The 13,100-nt window shown below is 58.8% G+C and overlaps 5 protein-coding genes across 5 annotated transcripts; 4 read left to right on the top strand and 1 right to left on the bottom strand.

Moving 5' to 3' along the window:
* Window positions 1-1,421: 1,421 nt before the first annotated feature.
* Window positions 1,422-3,150, top strand: BKCO1_8000228 (ammonium transporter; the record flags this gene model as incomplete). The annotated part of the gene is made up of 4 exons (XM_020279334.1): window positions 1,422-1,491; window positions 1,551-1,882; window positions 1,940-2,531; window positions 2,582-3,150. 4 exons carry the CDS (start codon window positions 1,422-1,424, stop codon window positions 3,148-3,150), a joined length of 1,563 nt encoding a protein of 520 aa, XP_020133402.1.
* A 1,752-nt stretch (window positions 3,151-4,902) lies between these two features.
* BKCO1_8000227 (uncharacterized protein) lies at window positions 4,903-6,099 on the top strand (the record flags this gene model as incomplete). Its single annotated transcript, XM_020279333.1, has 1 exon — window positions 4,903-6,099. The coding sequence occupies one exon, from the start codon at window positions 4,903-4,905 to the stop codon at window positions 6,097-6,099; it is 1,197 nt and encodes a 398-aa protein (XP_020133326.1).
* Window positions 6,100-6,785: 686 nt separating this feature from the next.
* Window positions 6,786-7,870, top strand: BKCO1_8000226 (uncharacterized protein; the record flags this gene model as incomplete). The annotated part of the gene is made up of 4 exons (XM_020279332.1): window positions 6,786-6,911; window positions 6,958-7,275; window positions 7,344-7,655; window positions 7,709-7,870. 4 exons carry the CDS (start codon window positions 6,786-6,788, stop codon window positions 7,868-7,870), a joined length of 918 nt encoding a protein of 305 aa, XP_020133327.1.
* Window positions 7,871-9,116: 1,246 nt separating this feature from the next.
* Window positions 9,117-10,251, bottom strand: BKCO1_8000225 (oligosaccharyl transferase subunit; the record flags this gene model as incomplete). The annotated part of the gene is made up of 4 exons (XM_020279331.1): window positions 9,117-9,298; window positions 9,349-9,704; window positions 9,756-9,856; window positions 9,910-10,251. 4 exons carry the CDS (start codon window positions 10,249-10,251, stop codon window positions 9,117-9,119), a joined length of 981 nt encoding a protein of 326 aa, XP_020133377.1.
* A 263-nt stretch (window positions 10,252-10,514) lies between these two features.
* On the top strand, window positions 10,515-12,538 carry BKCO1_8000224 (uncharacterized protein; the record flags this gene model as incomplete). Its single annotated transcript, XM_020279330.1, has 3 exons — window positions 10,515-10,547; window positions 10,609-10,899; window positions 10,949-12,538. The coding sequence occupies 3 exons, from the start codon at window positions 10,515-10,517 to the stop codon at window positions 12,536-12,538; spliced, it is 1,914 nt and encodes a 637-aa protein (XP_020133378.1).
* Window positions 12,539-13,100: the final 562 nt, after the last annotated feature.

Raw genomic sequence — 13,100 nt, 5'->3', positions numbered from 1 at the left:
AAGCACCCATGAAGGATGCTGGAGTAGGCACTTCGGTGCGGAGCTGAGACGTTGGTCTGCGGCGCTGTTCTCGACAAGTCAACGACTGATGTCGATTCCATGGGTCCAGGGTGAAGTGGGAGGACCGATGAGGTTGGAAGAAGCGCACTGGCGCACCCTGCACGGGATTTGCTCAAGCAGGCTCGCGCCTATCTTGACGGGGCCAGTTCTCCGCGTGTGATGGCCGCTGTGCCACGAGATGAACGTGGAGAGTCGGATGGGCAGCATGGGGTGAGGGCGGCGCTGGGCGATAGGCGCGCGGAGCAGACAGCAGGTATTTGTACACGACTAATTCGCGGCCCCAGATCACGGCACTGGCTGCATCGGGGCGCGTTCCACGCGGATCACGGCAGCGCTGCGAACAGGCAGGCTGGGCGCCTGGATGGCTGGATGCGCGCGACCCGGCTGGCAGGACGCGGCGAGTCGTTGCAGGCGCCGAGCACAAATGCCTACACAGTGACGGCGATGCGGGTGGGAGATGGCAGGCGCGAGGCGGCGATTTGGGGGTGGGTGAGCGGCGGGCGGTGATTGGGCGCGAGGGCTTATCTCTGGGCTGCGGACAAGCTCGTGCTTGGCGGCGATCTAGAAGCGCGCTAGGCCGGAGCAGGCAGGGGTCCCTGTGGTCGCTGGCCAGTGTGGTCGCGGCTTGCATAAGGCGATGACATATCGAAGATAAGGGCGCCGCTGCTGGGCGCCCATCCGTCATCCCGTGCCAAGGCGATTCCGCCCCGGCGCTGCAGCTGCGCGGGCGGGCGGCGACATGGAGGGCGGATCGCAGGCTTCACAGCAGGCGCGCGCGCGACTCGAGGGCTGCGCGGACGGCGCGTCTGGTCGTCGGTCGTCGGTCGTCGGTCGTCGCTCCACGCTGGCCGCCACGCCCAGCTGGACCCATAGTAGAGGCGCAGGCGGGCCAGCCGCGAGCCAGGTGGCCGGCTGTTTGCGGCGGCGGCCAGGCACAGCGATCCCCCGTCAACGTCCGGCGCGCGGTTCCATGGCCACACATGGCCACACTACCGCGACACTGGCCGGTGCGCAGGCAGCCCGGGCTCCAGATCTCTGGTCGAAGCCACCCGGCCGAACCCCACGAGGCGCCCGCCGCCTCTCGTCTAATTTGCCGCAACGGGCGCGACAAGGGGAGATAAGCAGACGGCGATGCAAACCCTTGGGTACTTTGACGTTTTCACAATACGTCGGCACAACCAGGTCGTGCGAGGCGGCCGCGTTAAAATGCCACCCCGGCCCCGCTCCAGCCCGCAGATCCAGAGAAGCACCCGGAGCTTTTGTACTTCAACCCAGCCCTCCCAACCCTCCCGCCGGCCGTCGCCTCACAGCTCACGCGGCCGCTCACTCACCACCCCCCGCCCCCGTCCACCGCAGCCGTCATGTCTTACTCGTGGGTCGGCGCGCCCACGCCCTTCAATGGCACCGACACCGACCTCGGTGGTGATTCCAGTACGCTGCCTCGCCGCACGTGCCAGCTGATCTGTCTGGACTGACCCGCCTGTGTGCAGAAACCGAGAACCTCAACCAATGGTACCAGTCGGGCGACCAGGCCTACATCATCGTGGCCTCGGCCATGGTGTTGATCATGGTCCCTGGCCTGGCCTTCCTCTACTCCGGGCTCGCGCGCAGAAAGTCGGCCCTCTCCATGGTCTGGGCCTGCATGGCCTCGTCCTCCATCATCACTTTCCAATGGTACTTCTGGGGCTATTCGCTGGCCTTCAGCACCAACACCACCAATGGCTTCATCGGCGATCTGTACAAGTTCGGGCTCATGAGGACGCTGGGGGCCCCTAGCCCCGGCAGTCCTCTGATTCCCGAGCTGCTCTACGCCTTCTACCAGGTCAGCCCCTTCCCCATTCCCCATTCCCCAGCCACACGTCTTCTGACCCTCGTCCAGATGCAATTCTGCGCCGTCACCGCCGCCATCGTCGTCGGCTGCGTTGCCGAGCGCGGCCGCCTGATTCCCTGCATGATCTTCATCTTCGTCTGGGCCACACTCGTCTACTGCCCCGTCGCCTGCTGGGCTTGGAATGCCAACGGCTGGTTCTACGTCTGGGGTGGACTGGACTACGCGGGCGGTGGCCCTGTCGAGATCGTTTCCGGAATGTCTGCTCTGGCCTACTCGTTGATCCTGGGCCGTCGCCAGGAGAGGATGATGCTCAACTTCCGCCCGCACAACGTCTCGCTCATCACCCTCGGCACCATCCTGCTGTGGTTCGGCTGGCTCGGCTTCAACGGTGGCTCGGCTTTCGGCGCCAACCTCCGTGCCGTCATGGCCTGCTGGAACTCCAACCTGACGGCCATGTTTGCTGCCATGACCTGGGTTCTGCTCGACTGGAGGCTTGCTCGCAAGTGGTCCATGGTTGGCTGGTGCTCGGGTACCATTTCCGGTCTTGTCGCAGCCACGCCCGCCTCGGGTTTCATCACGCCGTGGGCCAGTGTTGTTCTCGGCATTGTGACGGGCGTTGTCTGCAACTTTGCCACCAAGAGTGAGTCGGGTTTCTTCGTCGACTGCCGCAGCCTGCTAACGTCATTCTAGTCAAGTTCTGGATCCGCATTGACGACGCTATGGATGTGTTCGCTGAGCACGGCGTTGCCGGCATGATCGGTCTTTTCTTCAACGGCCTCTTCGGTGCCAGTTACATCATCGGTCTCGACGGCGTCAACACGGGCATTCTCGGCGGCTGGGTCGACCATCAGTGGGTCCAGCTCGGCAAGCAGGTTGCCTACATCGTCGCCGTCACCGCCTACGCCTTCGTCGTCTCTGCGCTCATCGCCTTCGTCATCAACAAGATTCCCGGCCTGCATCTGCGTGCGTCTGAAGAGGCCGAGCTCCTGGGTATGGACGACGACCAGCTCGGCGAGTTCGCGTACGATTACGTCGAGGTCCGTCGCGATTACCTGGCGTGGACTCCGGCGAAGAACGAGCCGGCGGCGGCCGACCACCAAATCCCTCAGGGCGAGCGTCACGGCATCCCGCAGCACAGCCAGATGCTCGAGGGCAAGGAGCCCAGCGACTCGAGTTCGGGCCACGAGCACACGGGCATTGCGGGCGACAGGCACGCAGTCACGCTGGAAGAGAAGGCAGAGGGCGCGATGCAGAGATGAGCAGGGGCTGGCTGGTTTATATGTGGCTTTTTACGATGTTGATTTGAGCGAAGCACTGGCGTTGGATACCAAGAGATTGATTTGGATAGGCACATTATCCGCTGTCTGCAAAAGACGGTACATACAATAAAAACTTCTTCGACTTTTACGCAAAACACGTTTGAGCAGTGTACCGGGCATGCCGCCTCATCGAGTCCAGCATGACGGCATCGCTTGGCTATTGATCTTGTGCTGGCGCCGGAGACGTCCCGCAAATGCTCATACCACGGGCTGGCCTAGAACGGAGGGCAGTGCCCAAACCGCTTAGTCGTTTGACAGGAGCGCGCCAAGGAAAGCCTTATCAGGACGAGCCACTCGCGCTTTCTGCCTTCCGCGTGCGCTCTGCGGCGCTCCATATGCCCAAAGACCACAACCGGCGGTTCAATCAAGATCAGCCAGCAAGCAGACGCCAGGCTGCCGATCTCGTGGTGCTCTGGTCTGCGATCATCCAAGAAATCAGCGATCGGTCCCGACATCATGCCAGCACGCCGGCCAAGGCTCACCCGCTTATCTCCACCGCGGCAGTTCCTCTCCAAAGAGTCGACGAGAGGCACAGGCTCATGACATCACCAGTTGCGGGGTGGAGGCGGGTGCCTGTGCGTACGTGTGCAGATAACGCGCCCCGTCATGCATCCTGGCAACCCGCCCACCGCTTCAGTGGATCTTGTGGGGTGCAGGCGCGCGCCAGCCCCATGTCCTTCCCCCGCTGCCGCTCTCCTGGCGTCGCAACTTCCCGGCAGAGCGGGTTGTGGCGTCGCCGGGACGCATGTGCACAGATAAGGAACCCGCGGTTATCAGGGAAGATGGAGTGGACTGACTCGGCGAGCCCGGCGACGCCTCGAACAGGACATATTGGCTGTTGTCGACGCCTGGTCTGCTTCGGATGCTCGACCCACGCCACGAACGCCCTGCTGGCTGGCGGTACCCTCCGAATCTACCGCAAGAAGGCGGCAACCCGCTTTCTCGTTGCAGCAAACCGAAGCGCGCCGCCCCCGACTTTCACGTGCTGTCAATCTATGCCTCTGGAACGGTTCACTTCGCCATTGTGGCTGGCTACCATCCTTTCTCATGGCTCTTGGCATACTCTCCCGCTGCTTTGTCCCGGACGCACCGCTTCAATCCTGCCTTCTGGCCTTCCGTCGTCCTCTTTGGCCTGACTCCGCATCCCATCGCCACGACTTCCAGAGAGCTCCTATCCCCGCCACGCTGATCCATCACACCTACTCCGGCTCGACATACCAGACTACAAGGATAGGAGCACTCCTCCCTCTTCAGATGTGGTCCCAGAGGCCGTCGGAGGCGGCCTTTGTTCTCCTGCTGCTAAGGTGACGAGCACCGAGCACACTGGCATCGAGACAAAGGAAACCAGCACATGGCAGAGCCAGAACACCAAATGTTACTATGAATAGGCCCTGTCGAACAAAGGCATCGATGAGATGAGTGTTTGGATAATGAGGCGAAGGGCTGGCATCGTCGAAGAACCCCTCCTCTTTGTCCGCCTTCTCGCCCTCTGACAGTGTTTAATAACTTTCCCGTCCGCTAACAACCACTCTCGACCTTGAACATCGCCGTTCTCTACTTTCGGTATTCCCTTTGCATCTTGTTTGTGAAGCTGGTCTTCGCCCACACGCTCGTTCCACCGTAACAAGCGCTCGCCGTTCGAGCTTCCAGTCGTTTTCGTTTTGTAAGCTGCAGGAAAGAAGACCTAGAAACATGCCAAAGCCTCTCACAATCACGCCTGCCCCGTTCAGGCCCTCCAAACTTTCCATCCCCCCTTCCCCTTTCTCTCCCCGCCTGCCCCTGACTCCCCCAGCATCGACGCCAAAGGAAGGCTCGTTGGTGCCGAACAGAAACAAGCGCGAGCTCTCGTCTCCTAGTACACCACCACCGTCTCCGCCGCTGAAGTGGATCTGGCAATGCCACGTCTGCCACCGGGCCTATCTCCTCGGCATGACCAGGCGGTGTCTGGACGATGGCCACTACTTCTGCTCTGGTGTGACCACGGTCAAGACATGGCGTGCCAGTGCCAACCCGAGGAAGGGCAGGAGGACGAAGAAGCACCGGGCGTGCGCTAGCGAGTTCGACTACGGGGGGTGGAAGGCGTTTGGAGAATGGCGGCGCAACGAGGAGGCCATCCGCCGCGCCTCCTTCGCTGACACGGTCGACTTCAGCACGAGCACCGGTGGTTTCTTGTCGCCCCGCCCGTCTGCGCAGAGCAAGGTCGCCCGCAACTGCTGGAACACCTGTGATTTCCCCTCCGAATGCCGCTGGGGCTCGCAGCACGGCGTCCAGGCCGCGTGCGCCGCGTCGCCGATCCTGCCTTCTCCCCCCGACGAAGACACGGGCCCTCAATCCAGCGAGGTCTCGGCCTCTACCCCCGACGCCATCAAGCTCGACACCGCCTTGGCCACCAACGACACGCCGCCCACGACCTTCGATGGCATCCTCAACCACAGCCAAGAAGGGGAGCTTTCGCCATTGTCGCCCAAGGAGCTGCGTGGCCGCTTCTGGGATGGCATCCTCGACTCGGCACGGCAGCGCAGGCTGAGCAAGTCCGGCAAGGCCCATTCGCCACTCACACTCAACCCGGTCACGGAGAAGGACGAGCCGGTGTCGCCCAGCGACCTGGATCGCGAGCAGCTCGCCTCTCCTGAACCTGCCGCCTTCGATCAAAGCACACGCTCGAAGGGGTTATTCGAGATGTCGGATCGGTGGACATTGTCGGAGTCGGGACAGGAGCGTGGACATGTCCAGATCCCGGAGCCCGCGCTCGTCGTGAGCCACGGGTTCGACTTTGGGTTTGAGATGGCAGACAACGGTATGGATGCGGGGATTGAAGCAGGAAGGAGCGATGCAAAGAGCCGGAAGAAAAGCAAGAAGGGGAAGAGAAAGTTGACAAAGAGGACGTAAGAGACTGTTTCATCAATGTACATGTTTTCACCCAATCACATACAAGACAATGGTTTCCAAGTTCTGCTATTCAGATGCATACGTCAAAGTGGAAGTCTGTGGGTAGCGAAATCATCTATGTGACTACTTGTCATACAGTATAAGGCCAGTGCGGCGTCGTACTTTTTCTAGTCCGACGGTTGTGAGCCCGGACTTTGCTATATGGCTCCGTTGCATTGAAAAGTCATCTTAGCTTCCTTGGGAGGCACTGGATAGTCCAACACAAGGACTCGGGGCGAAGAATAGCCCACGCAGGGCAAAAACAACCCACACCAATAAGGGTTTATAGTTTGAACCATGTCATCAGCCGCCTCCACCAGCAAGCGGCGCCAGCAAAAAAATCGGTAAATGACTAGTCCCGCTCGTGTCTGTTGCCGAAAGTATACAGAATTTACTGATATGAGGCAACCAAAGATGCCGGTCGTGTGGCGGCCCGCACGCCCCCGGGATGCTCGGACCCGGAGCTTCTGTACCTTTACTCGCAAGCTTTCGCCTCCCTTGTAATCAGAGCTTAAAATTCATGCGAGGAATTGGGTGCTCGTTGCTTTACCCGCTACCGGAGGTCATGACTAACTGTTTAGATATAACAACAGAGGTCATCCCACTGCAATCGTTGAGTTCCAGCTTCTCCAAAGCCCCAGGTTGTCATGATGGTTTCGTGCACAGGAACCCTGCTTCAAGCACTGTTGTTACTCCGGGCGGGTGCTGCCTATGCCCAGGAGGATTTTGCGGCGCGCAATCTACGGACCATCCAGGCAATCTACAATCTGACGGTGTGTTTCATTGCTCTTTGCTGGAATCGGAGCTGACGCAACATAGATATACCCTAAGAATGCACCAATAATAGCACAGGGTGGCTCTGCTGTACCGCCAGGTCTCTTCAACCCGGAAGCCACGGGCAGGATTACGCCGCTGGGCAACTTTACCGGTTTCGAGGACAGCATCGAGTATTTCTTTGGACTTGCTCCTACACCGCAGACAAACGCTGCAGACCTCGGTCTGTATGAGGCTGAAATCGCCGCTTTTTCCAGCGGCTGCCCCGAGGTCGCGGCAAGCGTGGTGTACCTGAAAGGAGGCGCTGTAAACAATGTTACTGGCGGGCTGCTTCCAGGCTCGCCAACAACCACGCTGAAGCAAGTGGGTTCCCCAGGACATACGAATCGAGTGGGAAAGGGTTTCTATGTACTCACTGTCTCTCTTGTTAGATTGCCTTTTGGAAATTCGACGCCGAGGGGCTCGTTCAGCAATACGACGCCTGGATCCCGAACCTGCAGCTCTGGACGCGCGTCGCCAACGGCATCGACTACGAGAATAGAGCAATCCAGCAAGGCACTGTCACTCAAGCTCTCTGCCCAACCATCCAGCGGCAGTGTTCGGGCAAAGACCAGGTCTACCAGAGCGTGGACGACTGCATCGGCCAGCTGTCGGCGAAGCCTTTCGGTACATTTGACGAAGTTTGGGCGGACAATGTGGTGTGCCGAATCATTCACGTACTTCTCACGGCTATCAGGCCGGATGTGAGTGTTGCGATGGTTGCCCGTCATGTTCAGCAAAGCTAACGCGGTGTCAGGTTCACTGCGCTCACGTAGGCCCCACTGGCGGTGGAAAGTGCGTGGATATTGACTATAGACTGGATTATTTCGACGACGATCTTCTTTTCGGCCTTCCGGAGCCGTTCATTTGCCCGCAGATAGTGGAAGATACTCTGAGCACTCTCGGAGCGGGTTATTGAGACGACACCTCTTCCATGGTCAGGCTGGGGGAAACACCACTTTCTCCTCGATCACGCGTCAGAGACATGCAGCAACTTGGATTAGACAATAGCTTTTTATTTGATTCATGTACCTGAATATCAGCTGGCTCTCGCACCAAGTCTCACTGACGTATAAAGTGATGTCTAAGATCAGACCTTGGTGCCATGTGGTTACGCAGAAGCTGCAGTGGAAGCATTCGAGAGTCTCTAACTTCAACTCCGGCTTCTTGCATAGCATTGCTTTTGGGAAAGGTGGGCCAAGCCGTCGATATCCCCTATCTTTTGCGCCATCACTTGTGATACCAATAATAACGAATCTTCTCCGGAACATGGCGGGAAGCCCGGAAGCTGGCGGGAAGCCCGGAATATGGCGGGAAGTCTATCCTGTTCATAGCGAAGGTTTAATTCATTTGTCCACCTTGATGCAACTCCATGCTGACTTTTAGTGCCGAGTCATTTTTATTGATTCCCAACCTTAGACAGCCCCATGAAAACCCTCTAAGCGACGTAGCTTTCAAAGTTGCCCCTTTCTTCAGTTACTGAGTATTCGAGAACACTATGTGTACTTAGTTTAAGGGGACAGCGCTTCGTATGCCGCCAATTAATAGTTGCTTTTATATATTTTATTGAATTCCATGTGAGTTCTGTGAAAGAGTAGTAAAAGCGCCGCATTAAATCGAGTTATCCACCTACATAGAAACGCAGCGTCCGCCGCGGGGATTAGAGGGGTCACTGGCCGCAGGAGGTGCTGGACGCCCTCCAACAATACCGAGACGGAGCCTTCAACTACTGACCATTTTCACCCCGGTCCCTCATCCGGTTCACCACTTCAGGTTAGCTTCTTCCACCTTGGCTAGCGCTCTCACCGTACAGACAGCCATTGCGTTCGAATCTCAAAGTGCCAATGACATTTCATCCCCTTGTGATGATGCCATTGACCAACCAGAGAAGCAAGAAGCGGGAAACTAAACATGCATTCATGCCCGTGAAGGGCCACTCAACAGCACAATCATCTGCATCATAGCTTTCCAAAACAAGACGCGCGTCTCCAAAATCTCAATTGACTATTCGGCTTTTAGATGGCAACCTGCCCAGGGTGCTTCTAGCCATCGTTTCTACTACTAAACTCCTGCGCTATTGATGCATCACAACCACCAATTTTCACTTGTACGGACTCTTCATTCCAAAGCCATGTTACACGATTGGGCCTTTTCTTTTGCTTGGCTTAGAACGGGGGCAGGTAGAAGGGGTAGCCGCCGTTCTTGATCCTGAAAACGCTGAGAAGGAAGCTGTAAGTCACGAAAAGCAGACCGCCCCAGATGAGAACGGCCGTCTGCTGCGTCTTGGGGTTCGCGATGCGGGGAACCTTGAGGGCGAGCGAGATGGTAGCAAAAGAGAGGACGCCATCTGCAACGGTCAGCATTGCGCCCTGTGCACGGCAATCGCACCAGACTTACAGAGGGCCGCGACAATCTGCGTCTCCATCCCGAACTGGTTCTGGAAGCCGCCGGCAAAATAACTGATGCCGCCCTTGCCGTCCCCAGCGACGTAGGGAACCTTCCTGATGTGGTTGAACATGTGGCCGCTGGTGAACAAGAGCACCATGATCAAGCTGAAGGCAGCCCACAGGTTGCGGTTCTGGATGACGGGCAGAATGTAGGGAGCCGCGACGGTGACGAAGGTGACGACGCCGAGGACGGCCGTGGTCACCGACACGATCTTCAGGTAGTTGATGGGGCGGACAATGGGAGGGTGCGGGCCCTCGGGGAGGTTGCGCGAAATCCAGGCGTGGATGCCGTCGGCCGACTGAGGGCTGCGGAGCGTCAGCGTGCACTGGGACGGGTGGCTTCAATTGGCAGCATACCCCATGGCAAAGTCAAAGCGCTTGGGCGTGGCGTCAGCCCGGGCATTGGGACCAGAAGTCGGGTGGAAGAGCAGAAGGACGGGGGCGGTTTGGAGCATGAGCTGGCGCGGGTATCAGCAATTGCAACGGCCACAGGACCAGCAGCACGGCGTACGGATTGGAAAGTGGCCTTTCCATCGACAAAGTCCAGGGTCGCGAAGACGAGGCGGCTCTCGCCTTGCTTGTCGCCCTTGGTCCAGCTCTTGGAGAGCAGGCTCCACTCGGGCTGGAAGTCCTGGCACATGGCGCAGCCGAAGCGCGGCTCGAGGGCAGTCAGCAGCACGGCGACGGCGTAGTCGCGCGGCGCAGAGGTCAGTTCGTTGAACGAGCCATCGTCGAGCTGCAGCGGCGTCGACTGGGCGCGGGCGGAGAGGAAGCGGTCCTGCGCGGGGGCCTTCTTGGCGGCCAATGCCGACAGCGGCAGCAAGAGCTGGGTGACGAGCGACAGGATGCGCATGGTGGTGAGCTTTGGGAGTGGTGGAGCAGCTGGTGCTGTCGGCGTCGTCAGCCCAGCATGGAGCTCAACGTAGCATCATCGGCAAAACGTCGCCGCCGTGCAGGGGTGCCGGGGTGCCGGGGTGCGCGGCCCATCCAAGTTGCCGGGTGAGCTCCGCTTGTTATGTTTACTCCCGCCCGCGCCTCCGTCTTCTCCGCACACCACCGCTATCCTTACCGCGCCGCCCACCCCACCCCGCAGCCCGCTGCTCAATCGCCTCAAAAATGGAGGCTCTCGCCGCAACCGACGTGAAAGAGGTCCGTTGCGCCGTCCGCCACGCCCGCACGCCCGCACGCCCGCCATGCTGACCGCGCCTAGCTGCACCAGGCCCTCCGCACTGTCGAATGCGAGCTGGATCTCGAGCGTAGCCAGCGCATCGTCGAATCCGTCAACAAGGACGAAGAAATCCGCAAGCTGCGCTTCCAGGTTCTGGTGCTCGAGGATGAGAATGACGAGCTGCAAGACCAGCTGCAGGAGGAGGAGCAACGCTCCGACAAGCTGGAGACCACCCTCGACGACGCCCTCGCCCGGCTGCGCGAGAGGGAGGCCGACATGCAGCGCGTCTCCAATGAACTGCGCATGAAGACGCGTGAGGCCGAAAACATGAAGGTTTGTCTGTGCCCGCCAGTGCCTCGCCCTCGTGCTTATCCTTGACCAGGCCGAACTCGCCTCCCTGGAAACCGTTCATACCGACTCCAACAAGGTCCTGACCGAGAAGCTTGCCCTCGCCCGCGAACTTTCCACCTTGAAGCCCGAGCTGGAGCACCTCAGGTCGCAGGTCGCTTCGCAAGAAGGTCTCATCTCGGAGAAGCTGTCTTTGCAGCGCCAGCTGAATACGGCCGAAGTCGAGCTCGAAAACGAGAAGCGTGCCGCCCAGCGCGCCCTTGCCCGCTCCGAGAAGCAGAGCGAACGTGACGCCGAGCACCAGAGCCAGATCAACGAGCTCGAGAAGCAGCTGGCCAAGGAGAGACGCGACCGTGAAAAGGCCGAGAGGGACGCCCAGAAGATGCAGCGCGATCTGGACTCCGAGAAGAAGGCTGCAGAGCGCACCCATGACAAGGAACAGAGAAAAGCGGAGCAGGATGCCAAAAGCAGCGCAAAGGTCGACGAGCTCAAGAAGGAACTGGCTCGAGGGAAACGTGAGATGGAGGAGCTTCAGAAAGAAATGGCCAAGGAGAAGCGCGAGCGTGAGAAAGCCGAGAAGGCCATTAGCAAAACCCAGATGGACAACGAAGCCCAGGTATCTCTTGCCACCGAGCGTGCCGAAGCGTACAAGAACAAACTCAAGACCACCAAGAACAAACTCAAGGAGGCCCAGGCCGAGTTGCAGAGGGCTCAAGAAGCCGCCACCGCAAGACCTTCTGTCGAGGAAATCCCCAAGCTTTCAAAGAACCCGCGCAAGCGCGTTGCACAGATGGATTTCGATGCCACAACGCTGGGCACCCCTGGCGATGGGGCGGCTGCAAAGAGATCCCGCACTGCCGCTCCCGGCGACAAATCCACCTTTTCCATCACACCCTTCCTCAACCGTACAGCAAGCGTCGCCCCCGACAGCCCAATTCAGGAGGAAGAGTCCGAGCACGAGGGCGACAAGACCGAGGAGGTCGTTGCTGCTCAATCTACACCCACCACAAGATCAAAGAAGGGCAAGAAGGCGGCCGCTCCCAAGCCCAAGCCCCTCGCACCCGCCTCCACAAACAAGTCGAACAACAAGACATCAAAACGCCAGAAGGCCACTGTGCCTTCATTGGAGCAGGTTGCCGAGGAGGTCAGCGACGAGGACGAGGAAGAACGGGAGAACACGCCGCCCCAACCTCAGCCTGCCAAGCAGAAGGAGAATGAGAAGCCTGCAGGCTCCAAGGCCAAGATCGCCACAGCTGGCACGACGACACTGAAGCCCAAGGTCAAGCCGGCTGCGAATCAACCTCGTAAGTCGCTCGCCTCGTTCCCCGGCTTCAACGACGACGACGACGACGAACCGGCCAAGAAGAGGAAGCGCAAGCTCGGCGGCGGCGATAAAAGCGTACTCGGCAAGCCCACGCTCTTCGACATGGACGACGAGGATGCTCGTCCTGCCAAGCCCATTCCTGGCCGTGGCGTTTTTGCGGCGAGGGCTCTGAACAAGACCATGGGTCTCAAGGGCAAGGGCGCGGTAACAGGAGGCACGCTGACGACTGCGGATGGCTTTACGTTTAGTCCGCTGAAGAAAGAGAAGAGGGCCATGAGGGAGGCATCGTACATGGCATGAAGTCGAGGCTGTCTTCACACGTGCTGTCTGTAATTTGACATGGGGGCGGCGTTTATCAATTGGGTCGGGATTGGCTGGTTTGGCAAAATGTATTTACTTTCGGGGCGTTGGAACGGGGATCGGCCATCTCTTTTATTGTTTAGTTATTTCAATGTTCAGTGTCCGAACACTTACCGTCTGTTCATACGATGGTCAACGATCAGTGAGCATTTATTCACTCTCGGGTCTTGTGTTTGCCGGTCAAGCCCGAACCTCCCCATACCTCATCTACCCAGTTGTCCACTCCTCGCGTAGGCGGCTCATTGGCGCGGATAAGAAGGCACAGTGTGCTCTAGCCTAAAGAGGAAGTATTTTAAAAGAAAAATGAATAAAGTTGAGAAGTCGGTGGTTGTCGAGTTGACCCTGTTAGAGAATACAAAGTCGGACGAATGCTTGTTGACCGTCAAGCTCAAAAGCACTCTACGTACACGAAAAGGAACACGATGCCAAAGAGGGTAAACATACACCGCGGAAAGGAACAGCAGCTCTCGGAAGCTGAAGACACGCTGAGAAACATGAGCAT

Source organism: Diplodia corticola (genome assembly GCF_001883845.1).
Source record: "Diplodia corticola strain CBS 112549 chromosome Unknown scaffold8, whole genome shotgun sequence".
Taxonomy (NCBI): domain Eukaryota; kingdom Fungi; phylum Ascomycota; class Dothideomycetes; order Botryosphaeriales; family Botryosphaeriaceae; genus Diplodia; species Diplodia corticola.
The sequence above is the reverse complement of the archived record's forward strand: the minus strand, read 5'-3'. Positions and strand labels throughout refer to the sequence as shown.